This window comes from Manis javanica, chromosome 10, assembly GCF_040802235.1.
Source record: "Manis javanica isolate MJ-LG chromosome 10, MJ_LKY, whole genome shotgun sequence".
Taxonomy (NCBI): Eukaryota; Metazoa; Chordata; class Mammalia; order Pholidota; family Manidae; genus Manis; species Manis javanica.
Window position 1 is genome coordinate 85,148,063 of NC_133165.1, and position 20,563 is coordinate 85,168,625.

Sequence of the window (20,563 nt, forward strand, 5' to 3'; positions counted from 1 at the left end):
AAGGAAAACCACAGTGCGGTTTGAAGTGGCTGCTGGAGACATGGAATCAGGCACATTCATGTTTCTGCAGTGAGACATATGACTAGTCACACTAGGTGGGATATATAAAAACTATAAATAATCTCCTGTCATGTTTTGCATGTATGAACTTTTGGTCTTTAGGACTCTCCGGAGTTTGGAATTGGATAAGAGATTGAATCATATGATACTACCTTTTCAGGATGTTTGTGAAATACTTGGTGGGGGAGCCTGAACAAGTCAGAGAACTTGCCCAGAAGGGCTGGGATGGGGTGACAGAGGCCTGGAAGTGGCTGGTACATGAGAGACAGCTCCAGGTGACCCCAGAAAGGCTTTGATCTGATCAGGGATGTGACCTTACAGGTCTTCTTTGCCCTGCCAACAGAAGGATCTGATAGCTCTGAGGAGCAGAGTGTGGCTGGGTCTGGTGCCAGACAAGGCTTGACTCAGCACCAAGGTGGGCAGCAAGCCTTTGAGACCCTGATGGGGCAAAGCCATGTTCTACAGGCGGGATGTCACCTCAAGGTCTCTTAGGCCTGGGACTCTGAGGCAGCTGGAGGGTTGGAATCCTGAATAATAGCTGCAGGCACAAGACCCTTTTGTCTGTGTTTTTGGCACAGCTCAGTCCCACTGTATTCCTCTGCCAGCTCAAGGTTATCTCCCTGGTGATGGACTACCTGTGGCTTGGCATTTACCCACCCACGCTCTCTTGCCACTGCTTCACTCAGGAATAGATTCAGAGTCTCTGGGACCCCACGAACATGTATTTATTGAGGGCCTACTATGTGCTAGAGATGCAGCTGAGCCTCAGGGACTGTTATCATTATTCTCTCATCTGGGATGCCCACCTTCTACTACACAAGTCCTAGAATCCCTCAGGTTCCACTTCTGCCATCCTTCTCTGAACTCCTGTAGCATTTCTGCCCTGCCATTCTCTGGTTCTGAATTCACCTTGTGACCTTTCTTGTATCTTTGTCTTAACGTTTTGTTGCTTGAATTTTTATTTGAATGCTCTGTGTTTTGAATCGGTTTGGGCTAAGACCAAGGGTCTCTACCTGGGTCCAAGCTGTCTCCAAAGCCAGCACCTGCCCCTCCTTCCTTGAACATGTGTGGAATGCCGGAGTGACCCCAGGGGAGGACTCTAAAGCCCTTCAAAGGAGAGGTGGAAATGGTGCCTGGGGCCTATAAACTTTTGCACTGAGAATTCCTAAATGACAGCAAGATTTACAGTTTTAGCACCTTCCCATTACAAAGGCTATTTAAGTGACTTGGAGCTGTGTGATGTCTATACCCAGAAACTTTAAAAAATGGTGGCGATGACCTCACACCAGCTTAGTATTCATTCCAAATGCTTTAATTTTTATTCAATAGCTTTTGTAATGTCTAGGAATTTTCTCTGGCTAGAATGAGTTCGACTGGGGCCTACTGGAAAGCCCTTGGGGTTTCTTACAGTTTCGGAGGGCTGTGGAGTGGGGCCACAGGCTGAGGAAGTTAAGACATTTTCCCACTAGGTTATATTTCTGGGTACAAAAAGGAATTACAAACAGAGAAAGATAACTGTTGACAGTTTCAAACATCCCCCTACTCTCCTCATTCCTCCTTCCTCTCAGTGTTCTGCCTGCGAAGTCCCACCCTGGTAGGTTATTGGCTCATTTATTTGTTCATTCATTCACTTATTCACTCAAAAGCTAGTGAGAGCTGATCACTAAGTTCAGGAATTTTGCTTGCCAGAATTAAATCATTATTTGCTTGAAATTGGTTATGGTGGCAATTTCCATTCACATCGTGGAAACTGGCAAATGCTACAGGTTGGGGCTACTTTTTTTGTCTCAAAAACAAAATGAAAACAGCCCCCCCCACTGGGTTTTGGTGACTTAACGTGTTGGAACTGTCACAGGGGTACAACAGTGAACAAAACAGCCTAGTCTCTAGCATTGCACTGTGCAATATGGTAGCCATTACCACTAATCACTACTGTAGCTATTTAAATTGAAATTAATTGAAATTAATGTAATAAAAAATAATTTCCTCAGTCACACTAGCTCTATTTCACATGTGCTTAGTAGCCACATGTGGTTCGTGGCTCCTGTATTAGATCACAGAGATATTTCCATTACTGTAGAAAGTTCTATCAGCTGATGCCTGGAGGCAGGAGGAAGAAGAGGAATGGGTGAGGCAGATGGATCACATATCCAGACCCAGCCTAGACCTTCAAAATGACAGAACCAAATGCTCTCAACTGCAGCTTTTAAGCTTCTTAAATTAAAATTCACAGTAATGTATGTAACCCCTCCCTCCCTCCCTCTCTCTCTCTAAAGTTTCAGGAAGCAGTATAGTGGTATTCACCCTTACCACATGGATGCTCTCTGATCCAGTTTATTCTATTCAATTAATTTTATTAAAAATATATTTGTATGCTGGTCAGTCAACTCTTTGCCTCATACCCACAGTTTGTAAACTACTGCTTTTGACATTAGTTGAGGGTGGAGCAGGGAGATGGGGGTAAAGAAGAGTGGTGTAGGTGAGGAAGGCTTCCTGGAAGGGATTGCAGTGGCTTTTTTGAAACAAGAGGAAAAGGAATGGTGTTTGTTGGGCAAAGGGAACTAGCTTGGTGTGGAGGACATGGGCTCCAAGGGGCTGGAATTCACTCTCCAAACCTGGGTGGCATCAAAGCCTCTGCCTTCCCCCTACCCGCACCTCTCCCACTCTCAGCTCCCCAGCCCTTTTATCTGGCCATGAGTGTAAATCATTAGCTCTAGCAGTGGACACAAAGCAGGACTCAAACACGGGCATATGTGGGAAGGGCCTGGGGGAAGCTCAACAATGCAAATGAATACCTTCAAATCTTGAAGGGGTGGGTGATGGAGAAAGCTAGCCAATTCGATAGGGGCCCATTTGACCCTGCTGCCTCGGTGGGGTGGGGGAAAACTCTGGGCTGTAGGCTCCTGGCTTTGCAATGCCCTGGAATCCAGAGAAATTTACCTGAAGTCCCTCCTGTTGCAGCACCAGCCAGTTTATCCGGTTTTGACCAGCGCTTTGGGTAGAAAGAACCTCCCAAGACCTGAGGATCACTGTAATTCTAATTCCTTGAGATGTGCCTGTGGAAAGCAGTGCTCCACAGCTCACCCCTAGGCAGTTGGGGCTGAGGCCAGTGGTGGAGCTAAATCCTTACTCAGGTTGGGAGGGTAATAATAATTTATGTATGATATCTCATGGATGAGAGAGTTGTGTGTGACTCTAGTGAGCAGAGCTTGGTCTAGAAGGTCCAAAGGAGACAGATTTCAGTGAAAGGGGCAATAATGTTCTAATAACTGGAGTACCCAGTGGAGCTGTGCTGTTTAAAGTCTTCCCACAGAGACCAGGTGTCAGGAAGGTCATGAAGAGGATTCCTATTTCAAGAGGCCAAATTGGAACTGTTCCTTCATTCATTCAATGCATATTTATTGACCACCTATTAAGTGCCTGGTGCTAAGTGCTGGGGTCACATCTGAGGATGAAGCCAGTGAAAATCCTTTAACTTCCTGGAGCTGTCATGGGTGATGGGTGGGAGGAATGGGAAAACAAACACCGGGTGACCTGGAGAGCCTCCTATAATTTGAGGATTGTGGAATGTGTGGAAGTGTGTGGGACTTCATGCTTCACTTCTACCTGCATTATTTCAGGTGATCCTCACAATAACCTTTTAACTAGGGCCAGCCAGGCCAGAGTCTTACTTCTAATAAAGGTGTACTGAAGAACGGAGTATCTTTATTTCACTCATGAAATATTTAAGGCCCAGAGGGTGGCTGTCTGAAAGTCACAGAAGTAGTCACAGGGCTGGGACAAGGATTCACTTCTGTGAGCTTCTCAGCTTTTCTAACTGGTGGGTAACCCAGACCAAGTGAAGCCAGAACATCCCTCTCCTAGTTTCCTTTCACCAAGGAGAGCTGAGGCTTTCCCCAGGTTTGGGAGAGGAGACACACCTGGGCCAGGGGGGGACTGGATCGGGGATGCCTGTGCATGAGGGTCTAATTCTTGGTGACCAGTGGGCATACCCAGATTGTGACAGGCCTTCCAGAGTGATGGGGCAGAGGCACTAGTGATGGCGCCTGGGAAAAGGACCTGGAATTTTGGTGCTCAGCTACTTAGAATATATCAAGGCTCACATAGCACTTACCGTGGGCTAGGCAGGGCCCTAAAGCTCTGCATGTTAATTAATTTGATCCTCCTAGGAAGCAGCCCCTCTTTTAGCCCTGTTTTAGGAACAAGAAAACTGAGGCACTGACAGGGCTCCCCAGGGATTTGAGGCTAGGCAGGCGTCTGCCTCTCGTAGGCGCAGGCCCCCCCACTCCTGGGTCCGGAATCTGTCTTTCCTCCTCACCGCTCTCAGCGGGCATGTGGCCAACCCTGTCTTGGCACCAGCCGTCCGGCTGGAACCAGACCGCCTCCAAGGCCACATTCCTGGAGGTGGGGGCTGAGGGCGGGAATTGGAGGAACCGACAAAAACTTCTGTTTGGGTGGAATTCCCCTTAAAGCCACAGCCAAGGTGCGAACGGATGGGGTGCGGGGAGGAAAGGAGAGGAAGCGCCGAAGCCGGGGACCGGCGGGAAAAGCCTGACGCGCGGGAGGCGGGACCCTAAACCCGCAGGGGCTGTGGGATCTGCTGGCCTGCGCTGCCAGCCGTCTCGGCTCATTTTCCGAGCAAACCGCGTCGGGAAGCCGCATTCTCGCTGGCGCTCGCCTTTCCCTCTGCGGCGTCCTCACACCCTCGGGACGCACGCCACTGGCAGTGGCCTGGGGAGTCGGCGGCGGCGCCTCCGCCAGTCCCGTGGCCCCGCCAAGGCTGCGGCTCGCACCCAGGACAGGGCCGCTGCCGTCTCCCCGGCACCCCTTAGCTGGGAGAGTCTCCTGGTTTCCTGGGAAAACCCAGGGCGAGTCCCGCACACCTGTAACCTCCCTCCAGTCTCCTAAGATAAGGGGGAGCTCTTTCCTGTCGTAACACTCAAGGGGAAACACCTTGGGGGTGTGTGCGTGTGTGTAACATCCTGAAAAACTAGTACTATATCACAGGCAGGATACTGACTCTGATAAAGACAAGACGTGTTATCACCGCAGGGATCCCTGGTGGTGTCCTTGCATGGTAGTTAGGGGAGCGTTGTGTATTCTCCTCGATTCTTGTCCCCGCTGCAACAAAGAATTGAAGGGCAGAGACATAGTAGCGAAGCAGAGAAAAAGTTTTATTTAAAGTTACTTAGAAAGTGCAGGTGACCTCAGTGAGAGGAGAGCACTGAGAGGTTGGGATTTGCACTTAGAAAGGGCGGCTGACCTCGGAGAGAGGAGCGCGCCTAAGGGTTTAGGGTCTTGGGTTTTAAAGCCTGTTGAGGATTTTTACGAAAGCGACAAAGGGCCAGGTGCGACCGGCCAAATTGTCCTAGAATGTTATTTTTGAAAAGACATTAAGTTTCTTCTTATAACTTTCTTCTTTGATTCCTTTCCGGGATACCAGTTTCTGTCTGGAAGCATAGCAATCAAGACGGGTCTGCTCTCCGTCCAAGGTGGGCTGAGCCACTGTCCGTTTGATTAAAATGCTATCTTAGCTTTAAAATGGAATTCTTCCTGAATAAGCTAGGCCTTAGAGCAGGCTAAAGTAAATCTTACCATGATATGTTCTAACTGACACAATGAAAGCATAGGCTATGCTGAGATACTTTTCTTTAACTGGGGAGTATTCAAACTTCTAGGCCAAGTTGCTCCTGGCCTTCTGAGCTTTAATAGACTAACCGACTAACTCTTTGAGTCCCTTCTAGTAAGCCTTATGGCCCTATTCTCTTTCCACCCAGCTCATATCTATTTTCCTTCCTAACATGGCCATACCCATTTCCCTCTGGCTCCATCTCCTTTTTACTCCTGGTACAATCTCTAAACCCTAAACAAATGTACTTTTGTCATTTCAACAATGGAATTATGAAGTATACACCCTTTTGGGATTGTCTTTTCTCACTTGGCATAATTCCCTAGCATAAATCATCTAGCTGTTGCATGGCTCAATAATTCATTCCCAATTTTCTCCAAAAATTTTTTTCTTAATGTTTGGTAGTTATGTGTTTTACGTTTAAGTTTGTGATCAATTTTAAATTACATATGGTTTGTGTAAAGGGTGAGACTTAGGTCAGGGTGGGTTTTGTTCTTTTCTTTGTTCTTTGGATGTCCAAATGCTCCAACACCACTTGAAAAGGCAGTGTTTTCTCCACTGTCTTGCTTTTTTGCTTCAAAGATCAGTTTGGAATATTTGTGTGGATCTATTTCTGGATTCTTGGTGATGTCCCATTGATCTCTATGTCTTTCCCTCCACCAACAACACACATTTTTGATTCTCTAAGCATCTAATGTCTTCAAATCACACACTCTGATTTTTCTCAGTTTTTCTTATTTTAGCTATTCTAGATATTTCACCGTTCCATAAAAAATTTAGAGTAATCTTATCTGTATCTACAAAAAAAAAAAATCCTGTTTCATTACTGATGTCAGTAATATGTGTTGTCTCTCTTTTTAAATTTGTCATTCTTGCTACAGGTTTGTCAACTTGGCCTTTTCAAATAAATAGTTCTTTGTTTCATTGATTTTTCTCTATTGTTGTCCTGTTTTCAATTTCATTGATTTCGGCTGTCTTTATTCTTTCCTTCCTTCTGCTTGCTTAGGGTTTATTTTGCTCTTCTTTTTCTAGGTTCTTGAGGTGAGATTTGACATATTAATTTGAGACTTTCCCTCTTTCCTAATGTAAGCATTAATTTCCCTCTCCACACTGCTTTACTGTATCCCACAATTTTTGATATGTTGTATTTCAATTTTCATTCAGTTCAATGTCTTTTTACCTTTCTTTGGCAACTTCTTATTTGACCCATGGATTACCTAGGAGCATGTTATTTAGTTTTTCAAGTGTTTGAAATTTTCCTGTTATCTTTCTGTTCTTGATTTCTAGTTTGATTCCATTATGGTCAGAGAATGCATTCTGTATGATTTAAATTCTTTTAAATTTTTTGAGTTTTTTTATGTCCCAGGATATGGTTTTCCTTGGTATATGTTCAGTGGGCATCAGAAAAGAATGTGTATTCTGCTGGTGGTGGTGGAGTCTTTTATAAACATAAATTAGATCCTCTAAGTTAATGGTCTTATTGACTTCCTCTATATCTTTGCTGATTTTCCATCTAGTTGTTCTATCAGTTGTTAAGGGAGGGGTGTTGAAGTCTCCAAATGTAATTGTTGATTTGTCTATTTCTCCTTTCAGTCCATTCAGTTTTTTAACCCCACATAGGTTTATAGTTCTGTTGTTTGGTGCATATACGTTAGGATTGCTAGCTATGTCTTCTTGGTGAATTGACTTTTTATTATTATATAATACCTTCTCCCATCTTTGGCAGTTTTCTTTCCTCTGAAGTCAACTTTATCCGATATTAATATTGCCACTTCTGCTTTCTCTTAATTAATGTTTTCATGATGTATTTTAAAAAATCCTTTTACTTTCAATCTACTTTTATCATTATATTTGAAGTGAGTTTCTTGTGGACAATATATAGTTAGATCATGTTTTTTAACCCCCTCTGCAAATTTCTGTCTTTAAACTGGAATATTTATGCCATGTAATGTACATGTTAGGGCTTAAGTCTGGTATTGTATTTTTTGTTCTTTATTTGCTCTGTTTCTCATTTCTGTCCTTTTGTGCCATCCTGTAAATTGCATTTTTAGGATTTTTAGAATTCCTTTTGGTTGAAGTTTTTGGGTGTATTCTTTGTATAGCTTTTTACATGGTTACTCTATTACTTTAATTGTACATAATTTATTACAGTTTTCTAGTATCTTACCATTTTGAGGGAAGTATAGATACTTCACCTCTCTTTATGTCCCTTTGTTCTCCCCTGTTTATAATATGATTGTATTAATTTTTTTCCCTATAAACACTCAGGAACATGTCAGACAGTGGTAGAAGTTTTGCTTCAAACATCAAACATAATTTAGGAAATTCAAGAGAAAGAAAATGTATTTATCCATATTTTTACTCTTTATGTTGCTCTTTCTCCTTCCTAGTGTCCCAAGTTTCCTTGGATGAAGAACAATGAAACACTCATATGTTGAGGGTGGGCTTATAAAATGGTACAGCAACTTTGGAAAATAGTTTAGCAACTTTTAATAAAGTTAAACATACACTTACCATATGACCCAGCAACCTCACTGCTAAGTACTGAAGAGAAATGAAAACAACCCAAAAGAAATGAAATGAAAACATAAAACACCCCTATGTGAGTGTTTACAGCTGCTTTATACAGAAATGCTCAAACTGGAAACAATCCAAATGTTGAATAGAAAGACAAATGGTGGTATAGCCACATAATGGAATATTAATCAGCAATAAAAAAGGGAGAAATTACTGTTACATGCAACACCATGGAGGGCTCTCAAATGCATTGTGCTACATAGGAGAATCCAGCCTCAAAAGGCTACATGTTGTAGGATTCCTTTTATATGACATTCTGGAAAAGGCAAAACTATATGTAGAGAGGACAGATCAGTGATTGCCAGGTGATAAGAGTGGGAAGAGCATTTGACACCCAAGGGTCAGGGTGAGGGAACATTTCTGTATCTTGACTGTGGTGGTAGTTACATGACTCTATGTATTTGTGAAGATTCATGGAACTATACACTAAAGAGTGAATTTTATGTGTGTAAGTTAAATAATAAATCTAAAAAAATTTTAGTAGTCACATTTATAAGAAAAAAAAGATGACTTATAATACACTGCCCACTTACTTTAGAAGTAGAATCCTACAACCTGGTAATTACTGCCAGATTCCTGTGGGTCAGACCCTTCTGACTATTGCTCTGCCCCTGTTGTCTTGTAGGGTAACCTTATCTATCTTGCATCTGGTGGTCAGCTGCTGCCACCTGGCCACTGCCATACTGGGACCCCATCATTGTTCTCAAAATCAGGGAGCCCTTTTCCACAGCAGTCCTTTGATCTTCAGCCCCGAGCCTACAGAGGAAAATCAGCAGTTTTTTTTCCAGAATGCTGTGCTTTGGTTACCAGTACATTTCTCAATGCCTCAAGAAAAGGAGCTCTAGGCCTTCTTGAAATTATTTAGGAGCATTAATTGGATTGTGTATGATAAATCCGCTCCAACGTTCCTCTCTCCCAGAGTCTTTGGATTCCTTCCTCTGAATTATGCAATGGGATTTCTTGTATATCAACTTCATTTATTGTTTGCTACTGCTGAGTCCAGGTGTTAGTCAATCAACTAAGGAGAAAGAGAAAATCATTCCCAGTTGCTGGAGCCAGCACACTGGTGAAAAGACACAAATTAACCTGTCTAAATAAATTCAGCCCAATCTAAAACTGTTTCTTCCTCTCTGGTTTAGCACCCTTAGAGTCCAACCTCATACACATTCCCCAAGTTTGTGTTTATAGCAAAATCTTTGTAATTCTTTTGCCATGTGAGTCTTCTCTTCTGGTGTCATATTTTGTGCTTGTCCCCCTAGTTAGGTGTCTGAGGCATAGACTGCACATTAACTATCGCGGCTGAGCCCTTAGAGTCTCCAATCAAGACAGGGCCAGTCTCATTAGACAGAGAAGGAGGGGCTGTCTCTGCCAGCCAGAGAGGTTTAGTGGGGTCTGGTCATTCACATCTTCAGACATATTCCAAAGCTCCCTGGCCCATTCTGAGGATTTCTCCTTAATGCCTTGGCTTTCACATAAGCCCTGTGGTGATTTGACCGTATGATGTAGTGATTTGACCATATGATGTAATTCAACAACCTGCAGTATCAGGCCCGAGCTACCTCAGTTCTGTGGCTTCAGGAGTTAAGGGTTTCAATTAGAAGTCTTAGAAACAGCCTGGTCCTCTAGAGCTAGAATTTAAAACTTGAAACTTCCCATTTTCTCTCTTTAAGCTCAGCAGTGCAGCCAAAGTGGCCAGACCACCCCAGAGCCCTTGATTTCCTTTTTCCCAGAATGATGGTCTATCATGACTGCTGTGGAGTCTACCAAAGCCTTACCTTCCATATGCCAGTCATCCCAGGGAGCCCCAGGTGGTAAATTAAGTTACTGATTTTGCCATTACACGTAGCAACTGGGTTCTCACTGCCTTCAAACCCAGTCAAGTCAGATAACTGTTCCAAGATCTTCTCCTCGAAGGTCCTTTCTTGATTTTAGTTGCAGGAAATATAAACCACTCTAGCTGATGGGGATTCAGGAAGCTGATGACCCTGTAGTCGTACTCCTGCAGCTGTGATCCCAGACTTGAAAGCCACTACTGCCCCTCCCGGTACAGCTGCCTCTCAATACCCACAAAGTGAATGACGGCCCTGGCCCCTGCTCCAGAACAACCAGCAGCCCCACCACCCAGGCTTGCCAGCAGAAATAATCAAAGCAGCAAGAAAGGGTCTCTGCTCACTTCCACCTTCCAAATATCATTTAACTGCATCTAATTAGTGGAACATGAGTCACAGCCTAGCTGCAAGGATGTCTGGAAATATATTTTTTAGCTTTCTGGCCTCTGAAGCAGAAAGGCATGAATTTGGGATGGAGCTGAGTGCCAGTCCATCCCATCTGCTGCCTTTGGACTTGGCAGCCAGACTTCCTGGGTTTGAATTCTGGTTTTGCCATTTATTTAGCTGTGTGACCTTCAGAAAGTTAGTTCACCTCTCTAAGCCTTGGTTCCTTCATCTGTAAAATAAGAATTACAATACTTCCCATCTCATAGGGTGGTTGTTCAGATTAAGTGAATTAATATGTGTAAAGTGCTTAGCACAGTGCCTGACACATAGGAAATACTCAGTAAATGTTGGTTATTATTAATATTTTTGTCAGTGTTGTTGTAATCCATGTAGGATGACACAAAGATGAATAAAATGGAATCTGCCTTCAAGGAATTTACAACCTCAGGGAGGAATGATGTATAAATAGCTAAGTATGCTACATAGCAAAAGGAAACATAAGCAGTTAGAAAATACCATTCTGAAGCTCCAGAGAGACCAGGGCTAGAGATAAACATTACACTATCAGCTCAGAGGTGACAGTAGAGTTAAGGAATAATAAGATTGCCCAGGGAGAGGAAAGGTGAGGATGGCCTGAGAGGCTGTGTTAGAGGCCCAGTCAAGGACGCAGAGCAGGCTAAGTGGTAGGGCCGGGGGAGCACTGCTGTGTGGGTGCCACGAGCTGAAGGCTTCAGGGTCAAGGGTCACAGGTTGAAAAGATGAGCAGACAGAGGAGGCTGTTGGACTCTGGCTGGCAGCCTCTAAGGGGCTTCAGTGGCAGGGTGCAGGAGGGAAGGGGAAAGAGCTTTGGGGTGAGGTAGGCCAACAGTCCACCCTTTTCCAATCCCCTGTGGGCAGCAAAGGGACTTAATTTCCCCCTTGAGAACTTGGGGACTAGGATGGGCCTTCCCTCGGGCAGTCGTTTTCTCACCTGGGGGAGCAGCAGGACTGCCCAGAGGCTCTAACTCTGCCAGCAGCATGCTGTTTAAAACAGGCCCATCCGTGACCTGCATTAGGGGGAAAGGCCATGGTGCTGACCCTAGGTACAGCTTGGGGGTCTGATTCTCAACCTTCCCTGCTTATTGGAATCACCTAGGGAGCTCTTTTAACATTTTCCCAGAGGTATGGGCACCTCTGAACAATTAAATCAGAATCTCTGGCAATGGGCCCTAGACCTTGGCGTAGTTTATGAAACTCCCTGGTGATTAGAGGAGATCCAAATTGCAGCCATGGGGAATAACCCCTGGGTTCAGTCTTAACACATGGAGGAAAGAGTTAGGGATTGGGGATTGGGAGATGGGGTTTTCTGCTTTAAGCTTCTAGCTCTGTGGCCTTGGACAAGTCACATGATCTCTGTGAACCTCAGTGCCTATCTCTCTGAGCCAGAGCCAGTAATACCCACTGCCCTGCATAGCTCACAGAATTGTAGCGAGGATCAAGTATATAAGCACCCTGGGAACTGTGAGGCATTGTCTGGTGGGAGGCATAGCAGATCCTCTATCAGCTTGACTCAGCTGCAGCAGCATGGCGCAGGCTCTGCCGGGGACTTTCTGCTTCACCTCTGCAGTCCGCATCCCATAGCGTTTGGGGGGCCAAGTCTATTCCTGGCCTATCCCCTTGCCATCTCACATTTGGCCAGACGAAAGCTAAATGCCTTTTGACTAACTTTCAGGGATGGTCAGCCAGGCTGGTGCAACCTTGTGGGGACTCATCAGACCTCTGGGCTGCCCGCATGGTCTGAGAGAGCACATTCAATGTTATACATACACATTTGGAAAACGGCAGGGTGGACGGAGCAAGAAAATTACTCCGAGTGCATTCATGAAGTGAATCTCAGAAAGTAAAGCTCACCATCTTGTCTCAGATTCATCTCCTGTGGACTCCTATAAAGATGGTGGGGGCTGTTAAGTAGCAGTTGGAGAGATGGGGAAGGAAAAAGGGGCACACGTGATTGTCATGTTTATCCAGGAAGGTAGGTTTGAGGAGGGTGAGGAACACTGCACTAGGGTGCCTTGCTTTCATGGAGGATGTTTTCCTCCACGCAGTAGAACCCCAGAACCTGGAGGCAGCACGGGTCCCTGGCACAGAAGCTGCCAGGTAACCTCTTTGTAACTCACACTCAGACCCACTCAGGAAGAGTGGCCCTTGCTCTGATAACTTCCCCTCTCTGGACCCATCTTCCCTCAGGGCCTACAGTGACAAAGACTTCCACGCTGTCCCCCCACAGGCTTCCCCACCACCTCCAGGAACAAAGGGCCTTGAACAGTGCAGTCCTCAGTCTTTTTCCATCGAGAACTGCCAATATTTTTAGAGATGGCAGAGTAAACACACTGCATTCCTTAGTAAAAATTCAGTTTTCCATTTTCGTTGAAGATTCATTATTGTCTTCATTATTCATAATCAAATTCATTATCATTATCGGATCATTACACATCCAACCTTTTCATTTTCCTGACATCCCCTGACCACTCGTCCTTGCCTGCTCTGTCCAGGCTTGTAACATTTATCATCTGCTAGCATGCTATACTGTATTTATTGTTTATTATATATCTTTCATCACCAGAATATGAACTCCATGAGGATAGGGATTTTGGGTGTTCTGTTCATTGATATATCCCTGGTACCTAGAGTGTATGGTAAATAGTAGGCGCTCTGTAAGTATTTCTTGAAAGTATGACTAAAAATGTACATACTTTTAACCATTAGGCTGTGAGCTCCACAGGGTAGGTGCAATACCCATACATTTTGTTTACCACATATATCCTCAATGACTAACACAGGGTCTGAAACTAAACAGGTACATCATAAGTATTTGTTAAAATGGTAGCCCAGTATACCATTTCCAGGAATTTATCCTACAGATGTTCACATAGCACATATTAATTACAGGTATTAATTATTATTTAACATTAATTGCAGCATTTATGCAAAAAAAACAAAACAAAAAAAACCCCAAACAACTATTAAAGGCCAAGGCCTGGGTTAAGAATATTCCTACTCCACATACCGGCACGCTAGACAGCTATTAAAGAGAATGAGGTATATGATGTATAAATCAAATATAATAGCTTCTTCCCCACCAAACTATTTTTGTTGCTGAGACCTGAGAGAGGATGCTATTCTGAGGTTCCTTCTAAAAAAATTATCCCCAAATCATTCCTATACCCATGCAGTAAGTTTTATGTAAGATGACATCCTTGGTATGATGTCCCTCAAACTAGATGGATGACAAATTACTGAGGCAAGGATCAAGAAAGTCCTGGACAGTAGTTCTCAGATTGGTCTGTTGGCCATGATTGGATACTATACAGATCAAGGTTCTGATTTTTAGAAATAACTTGGAGTACAGTAATTGCAGATTAAGAGCAGATTTATGTGATACGAACATTCAACTGGACAATGGATAGGCAAAGAGTCATAGCTGTCACCAAAATGGGAGAGGTGACAGAATGCATAATCACTGCAATTCTGTGCTTTCTCTCTCTGGTATTGGACTAACAATTTCCTCTTAGTAAATAGCTATGCATATGTATTCCAGCTGAAGGAAGAAGAAATTCCAAATTCACTCATCTGGGTAAAAAGAAAAGAAAAAAAGGCAACACATACTGATTCAGAAAGGTGTTCAAGATTGTGAAATGTGGAAGATAGAGTTTAAGAAATCAAAGTGCAGAACAGTGTGATCCTACATATACAAAATAAATGTGTCTGTATATGTCTAGTTTAGGAACCATTTTACATGGTTACCTCTGGAGAGTGGGATGGGAAATACTTCATTTTATTTCCTTCTTTTATTTTGGATTTTTTGCATGTTTCTTTTATAATTTTTAAAAATTTGAAATATACATTATCATCTACCATTCCCTCCTCTTTCCCTGAGCTTTTTCCAAGAACCCAGACTCTTCCTCTGCCCACTCCCCCACTGTTATGAAACCTCTGGGATCAGAGGTGATTTCTGCCTGATCAGAGGTAGGACTATTGGGTCAGGCATTTGCACGCACCATGGAAACAGTAAGGAAGATGCAAAGTGATGTTCAATGACCTCTGAACTTTTTATTGGCTTCCTGCTGCTCCCCAAAGGGTGCCCTGCTTCTGCTGCCTCAGCGCCTGAGACCTTTGGTGTCGTTGGTCTCAGACACTACTTTGCCATCCACAATCCTGCGGGTGGTGGTCTTTTGAAGGGTCTGCATGGAGTTGCTGGCGTCCAGGGCATCATCAAGACTGTAACAGAAGTCCAAGCCCCAGTTATAAACAGCGGTGGGTAGGAGGGAGACCAGGAAGGTGGAGGAGAGCCTTCTGATTCCAGCCTTAGTCTCCAAATTCCCCATGGCTTCTTTCTCCATAAAAGGGGAACCCAAGGCCAAACTCCATTTGTATGCTAAATAGGGCTGGGCAACACTTTATTCTTTTTGCTAGGAGAGAAACCTCTAACTATACACCCCTGGAGATACAGGGGCGCACACTTACTTGAAGCCCTCCCCATCTTCTAGCAGGCGACGGTAGGTGGCGATCTCAGCCTCCAGCTTGACCTTGATGTTCAGCAGGGCCTCGTACTCCTGGGCCTGGCGCTGCCCCTCTGCCCGGGTCTGGGCCAGCTCCGATTCCAGATGCAGCAGGACCCCGTTGAGTTGCTCCATCTGCAGGGCATAGTGGACTTCTACCTCCATTAGGCTGTTCTCAAAGCTGGCTTTCTGCAGGGGCATGGAAGACAGTCCGGTGAGTCTCGAGATTTGGTAAAGGGAGAGTCTCTGCAACTTTCAGCAGAACATTCCAGAACCCAGGGCTGCTTAACTCTTCAAAACATTTTTGAGTGCCCACTGTGTGCCAGATACTATCGTAGTGGGTAGGAGTAGTGGGAAATGCAAAGAGTAACAACTGTCTAAGTGAAATGAATTTGGGATATGAGATGTAGGATTTGGGCTGAGTCAGGATTGGGCTTGAGGCCTCCAGAGGTCAGGGGCCAAGAGTAGTTGGGGCAGGTGAAGTAGGATCTCACCATATTTCTCATTGAGTCCAGGTTGATCTCCAAGGACTGGGCCGTCCGTCTCAGCTCCTTGAGTGTTGTCTCAGCCTCTCCTATCTCAGCCGTCTGCGAGGTGACCATTGTGGTGCTCTCCTCAATCTGCAGAGGGTGGTATGGTCCTCAGGTCTGTCCTTCTCTGCCTGCCTCCCTCCCACACCCTCAGGCCCCATGCCTAGCCTGGGGGCATCCATTCCTTCCCCTCGTGTACCTGCTGAGACCAGTACTTGTCCAGCTCCTCTCGGTTCTTCTGAGCCAGCTGGTCATACTGGGCCCGGATGTCTGCCATGATCTTGCCGAGATCCTGAGATTTGGCGGCATCCAGCTCCACGGTCAGCCCAGAGTTGGCAATCTGGTTTTGGAGACCCTTTACTTCCTGAAGGAGAGAGGAACAAAAGTGAGGAGGGGCTCAGGGGCAGAGCTCCAGTAAGGCTCTTCATCTGTGACTGCCTCTCCCAGGAGGCGGACTGGATCGCTTGGAGAAGGGAACAGTTCTGGGTAGGCCAATCCACATGGATAAAATGCCACCTACTCAGGCCCATGCTTCTCACCCATAGGTGTTTTCTCTGTCCTCACTTCACCCTGTCCCTCCATCCACAGAACTCCCCAAGCCTTCCTCCAGGAAGCCCTGCTTGCTCTACTTGCTCTCCTCTGTCACCCTCACTCCTAGGGCTAGCTGCTTCTGCCTTTGTTCTCATTCTCTCAACCATGTCCTCTCAGCCTCATCACATTCTAATTCAGGTGATCCACCGAGTAGGGCAACAGTCTGATTAAGAAGACCTGGGTTGGTAGCTCTAAACTTCTCTGCCAGGCTACCGGCAGATGGCCTGCCCCACCTATTCCCATCTATTCCCTAGCCCAGACTTATCTTGGCCCCCAACCCAGACTTGTCCTGGCTGCTTGCCTCCTCGTGATTCTTCTTCATGAAGATCAACTCCTCCTTCAGAGCCTCGATCTCCGTCTCCAGCTGCAGCCGTGTGATATTGGTGTCATCAATGACTTTGCGGAGCCCATGGATGTCACTCTCCACAGACTGGCGCATGGCCAGCTCTGTCTCATACCTGTGGAAGTGGAGGTGAGCAGAAGGGCGCCATCTCTAATCCAGAACCTTCTTAACTCTAAGAGCAGCCCTGTGCCCACTGCAAATCAGCAATGTGAGTCAGGATCAGGTGGTGTTCCTCTGAGCACTGTTCTTGGCTCTTGGGGGACAGTGTTCTTAAGTTGGTTACATGAATGAATAAACTGATGGGGCTTAATTGTCACCCACCCAGCTCCACCTGCAGATGAACAGGATCCCACTGCAAGCCCCCACCGGACCCAGCCCTGGGGAGCAGACCATTCTTAGCTCCACCCCCAACCCCCCAGATTCCCCAGCCTTACTTGACTCTGAAGTCATCAGCAGCAAGACGGGCATTGTCAATCTGCAGAACAATTTGGGCGTTGTCCACAGAATTTGCAAAGATCTGGTGGGATTGTAGAGAGGTTGCTCTTGAGTGGGAAGTTGTGATGGGGTAGGCTGAGTGTGTGGAAGGTGTTGTGTGTCTCAGTGAAACCCTTCTGGTCCCAGGAATAGCCAGAGGCTCTCCTTGTACACCTATCCCCTTCCACCTGTGCCCCCACATTGTTCCCTCCTCTCTCAGAATCTCAGTTCCTGGCACTCCTACTGCCCCTCCTCCCGGGCCTCTGCTGGCTGGCCTGCCGGGAAGTGAGCAACTACTGATAAGTCCTCTCCCTGGCCCCCTCCTGGCATTTTTCGCTAGTGCACCTGCTCACTGCCCTCACTGGACCCCCGCCCCACAAGACTTGCCCCTCCCATAGGGAGGCCTCCTGTTTACTCCCACATGACTCAGCCTTAGCCACATCCGTTTAACCCTCCAACTGCCCACTCAGCCAGAAGCCACAGTGTCTGGGTCCTCTTTCTGGGCCTCATCTCACCTCCCTCCATGCTGTCCACTTCCTCTGCAAAGCTCCCCACTCCCCTTCCCACTATCTCCAGGGAAAGGGCCCTCCCATGCCCAGTCAGTACCCTTAGGGTCCCTGTGGCCAGAGGTGTGCATGGCAATCCGGGGCATTCCTAATCCCTTGCCAGGGCAGCAGGGCATGGGATGGAAACAGAAAGGGGAAAGGGATCAATGAACCCCACCGTATTAAAATTCCTATCACCGGGGTAAGGGGATGGGTCATTGGAGGGTCAAACATGGCTGGGAGTTGGGACTGCTCCTTCATGCCCTCTTACCTGAGCCCTCAGCTCCTCAATGGTCTTGAAGTAATGCCCCCAGTCTCTGACCTGGGGCCCCTTCTTCTCCAGGTGTTGCCGGATTTTAAGCTCCAGTTTCTGATTGTCAGCCTCCAGGTTCCTCACTCTCTCCAGGTAGGAGGCCAGGCGGTCATTCAGGGCTTGCATGGTCTCCTTCTCGCCCTGGACGCTCCCTATGCCCGCCAGACCCCTGGCCATCCCGACGGCTGGTCCGCGGAAGCTGGTGGGGCGGGACACAGAGATCCGGGAGCCTGAGCCCCCAGCGCCTGCATAGACGCTGGCTGCGCTGCTGACTGGCCTGACCCGATGGCTGGGTGACTGCACCGAGCCTAGGGACCGGTAGTTGGTGGTGAAGGTGGAGTGGGTGGTGAAGCTCATGCTGTTCCGGAGGAAGGCGAGAGGCTAGGGCTCAGGTTCAAGCCGTGGAGAGTGGCAGGTCGGACTCAGGTTATATCGCCTAGGGAGGAGGTTGGGACCTGCGGGCAGGGCCCCGTCCCGCCCCCGCTGTCGCCGCGGAATCCTGGCCCGGAATCCTGGGCCGCAGGTGGACGGCGGCGGACTTTGCGCCCTCGGTTCTGGCCTGCTCAGCCTTCCCCGCCCCTTCGGCACAGCCCTGCCAAGGCCTCCCTGGACACCCCCAGAAAGGGGGTAGCTCCGAGGACAGACAGGGCAGCAGGTGCTGTTGGCCCTTGGCCCAAGGGCAGGTAATGACGTATTACACTCCCTTCTGCCAGGTAGAGGAGGTGCTGGCAGGTGCTGAGAATTTGGCGACTTGTGGGGAATGAGTGGAGTCTTCATAGTCTGCAGCCCAAGTTCCCACCTGCAGAGGGATCTTGGGGGTATCCTGGAACTCCAGAAGTCCTGCGAAAGAAAAGTTGGGGGCTGGAAAAGAGAAAGAGAAACTCAATCCTGAGCCTCAAACCTGCTTGTTTACACCCTTGGCTCTGCATCACACTTGGTTCCCAAACACACACCCACCTGCACATGTTCACTAACACACACTCACACTCATGTGGTACAGGTGTGTACTTTCAAATACACGCAAATACATTCACTCCCCAAATATGTTCAGACTCCTGAAAACAAACTGATTCTCTGAACATCTCCCCTCAACTCACCCTTCAGGGTGCCTGGTCTCAAGTGGAACATGTCATGATTCAAACAAGGGATACATTATCACTTCTACAAACCTGTGTATCAGCCTTACCTACACCCTTGGGCAAACAAATACTTCCCAGCAGTTTAGAGTTCAACAGATATTTGATGGACACCTACTGTGTGTCAGGTCCTGTTCTAGTGGCTGGGAGAACAGCAGTGAATGACAGAGACCAAAATCCCTCTTGGAGATGGTAATGTGTCCCACATCGCATGGGCCCTGAAAGGACAGACACGCACACCTAGAAATATCCCAGCTGAGACTCAGCCCTGGTGGCCAGCGCTTATCCTCCTTACCAGGGCTTTTCTGCAGGCTCCCTGCTTCCCTGCCTATCTTCAAAAGGCTCTCTGGATCCCAAGCCTGTCCCCAGGGGCTGCCTCCTCCAGAAAGCTTACATCAGGATATGGGTGAGAAGGATAAAAGTAGGGAGGTTCCCACTGCTCCCAGCACCCCTGAAGCTGGGTGCTCCCACCCCCACCCCATTGCTGAATGAACTGAGGGAACCCTGAGGTACTGGGCCTCAAGTCTGTCACCACCGTCAGCTTGTTTGTCCAGTAGGGCCTGACATCACACACTTGTTTGTACTCTTTGCTCTGGAGTGGACCTATTGATTCTTATCGAGCTACCAGCTGAACTACACAAGGGGGGCAGACAAGAGAGCAGGTCTGGGAGGGGAAAGGGTCCTGGGAGTAGCCGGGCCATGGGGCTAGCCAAGTGGGAGGCGCAGCTCAGATAAAGGCTTGGCTCTGACTATCCCAAGCCTGCCACCCACAGTACTCAGTGGGAGCTGGCATGGAGAGGGTCTGGGCTTGCTGAAGGCCAAAAGGCAAATGGGATGCAAAACAGCACATGAAAGAATGCCCCCTCATTTTGCATGGAGGTTTCTGGGAGATTAGAGGTGGCGGCAGCCAAAGGGGTTTCTCTTGCTCTCACCTTCACATCCCTCACTGGGTTCCAGAATCGTGTTGTGCAGAGTTGCACAGTAAGGTATGCAGACTGAACATGCAACATTTTGCCTTTGCTGATTTTGCTAAGCTTGAAGGCAGCCAATATGGGTACTTCGCTAGCTGCGTGAACTTGTAGAAACACTTAACTCTGAACTATAGTTTCTTTACTTGTAAAGGGAGAGTAATAAATGCTGTCCAGTCTATCTCCTCGGGTGGCAGTGGATGTCAATGGTAATTATCGCTTATTTTCATCGAACAAACACTTAATAATGAAGAATAAGTCTTCAACACATTCAGGAGGGAAGAAGTAGGGGGAGGGGTGTCAATTTAATTGTAAGGATGGGTCAATGAAATAGGTCTCTAAGTCACTTAAGAACCCCGGGGACTTTGAATTCCATCAGGGAACAGGTTCAGATTCCAGGATTCTTATTCAAGCTCCTCAGATTCCTGCCTCACCCCAACTGCTCAGGCCCTTCTGGGGCCTGTGGAGGCTCAGGCTGGGGGCAGGAGGGGGAGAGCTGCCAGCTGGGTCTTATCTCCCATAGCTGATGTCGGTGGCCACATTCCTGACCTCTTGCAGCATGGGGGCAAATACCAACCTCAGGCTTCCAGCGCCAGCCTGCCCTTTTCCACCACTTCCAGATTCCTCTGTGGTTCAGGGCCTT

At 47.0% G+C, this 20,563-nt stretch overlaps 1 protein-coding gene across 1 annotated transcript; it reads right to left on the reverse strand.

Moving 5' to 3' along the window:
* Positions 1-14,546: 14,546 nt before the first annotated feature.
* Positions 14,547-18,314, reverse strand: KRT18 (keratin 18). Its single transcript, XM_017669821.3, has 7 exons — positions 17,775-18,314; positions 16,919-17,001; positions 16,443-16,599; positions 15,750-15,914; positions 15,515-15,640; positions 14,986-15,209; positions 14,547-14,739 (listed from the first exon to the last, which is right to left on the reverse strand). Exons 1-7 carry the CDS (start codon positions 18,171-18,173, stop codon positions 14,619-14,621), a joined length of 1,275 nt encoding a protein of 424 aa, XP_017525310.2. The 5' UTR covers positions 18,174-18,314; the 3' UTR covers positions 14,547-14,618.
* Between the last annotated feature and the right edge of the window lie 2,249 nt (positions 18,315-20,563).

Coding starts and splice junctions, on each gene's coding strand:
- KRT18 (XM_017669821.3), bottom strand. CDS start 18,173: ATGAGCTTCACCACCCACTCCACCTTCACCACCAACTACCGGTCCCTA. Junction 16,600..16,918: donor GCTGATGACTTCAGAGTCAA/GTAAGGCTGGGG, acceptor CCACTTCCACAG/GTATGAGACAGAGCTGGCCA. Junction 15,915..16,442: donor TGAAGAAGAATCACGAGGAG/GCAAGCAGCCAG, acceptor TCTCTCCTTCAG/GAAGTAAAGGGTCTCCAAAA.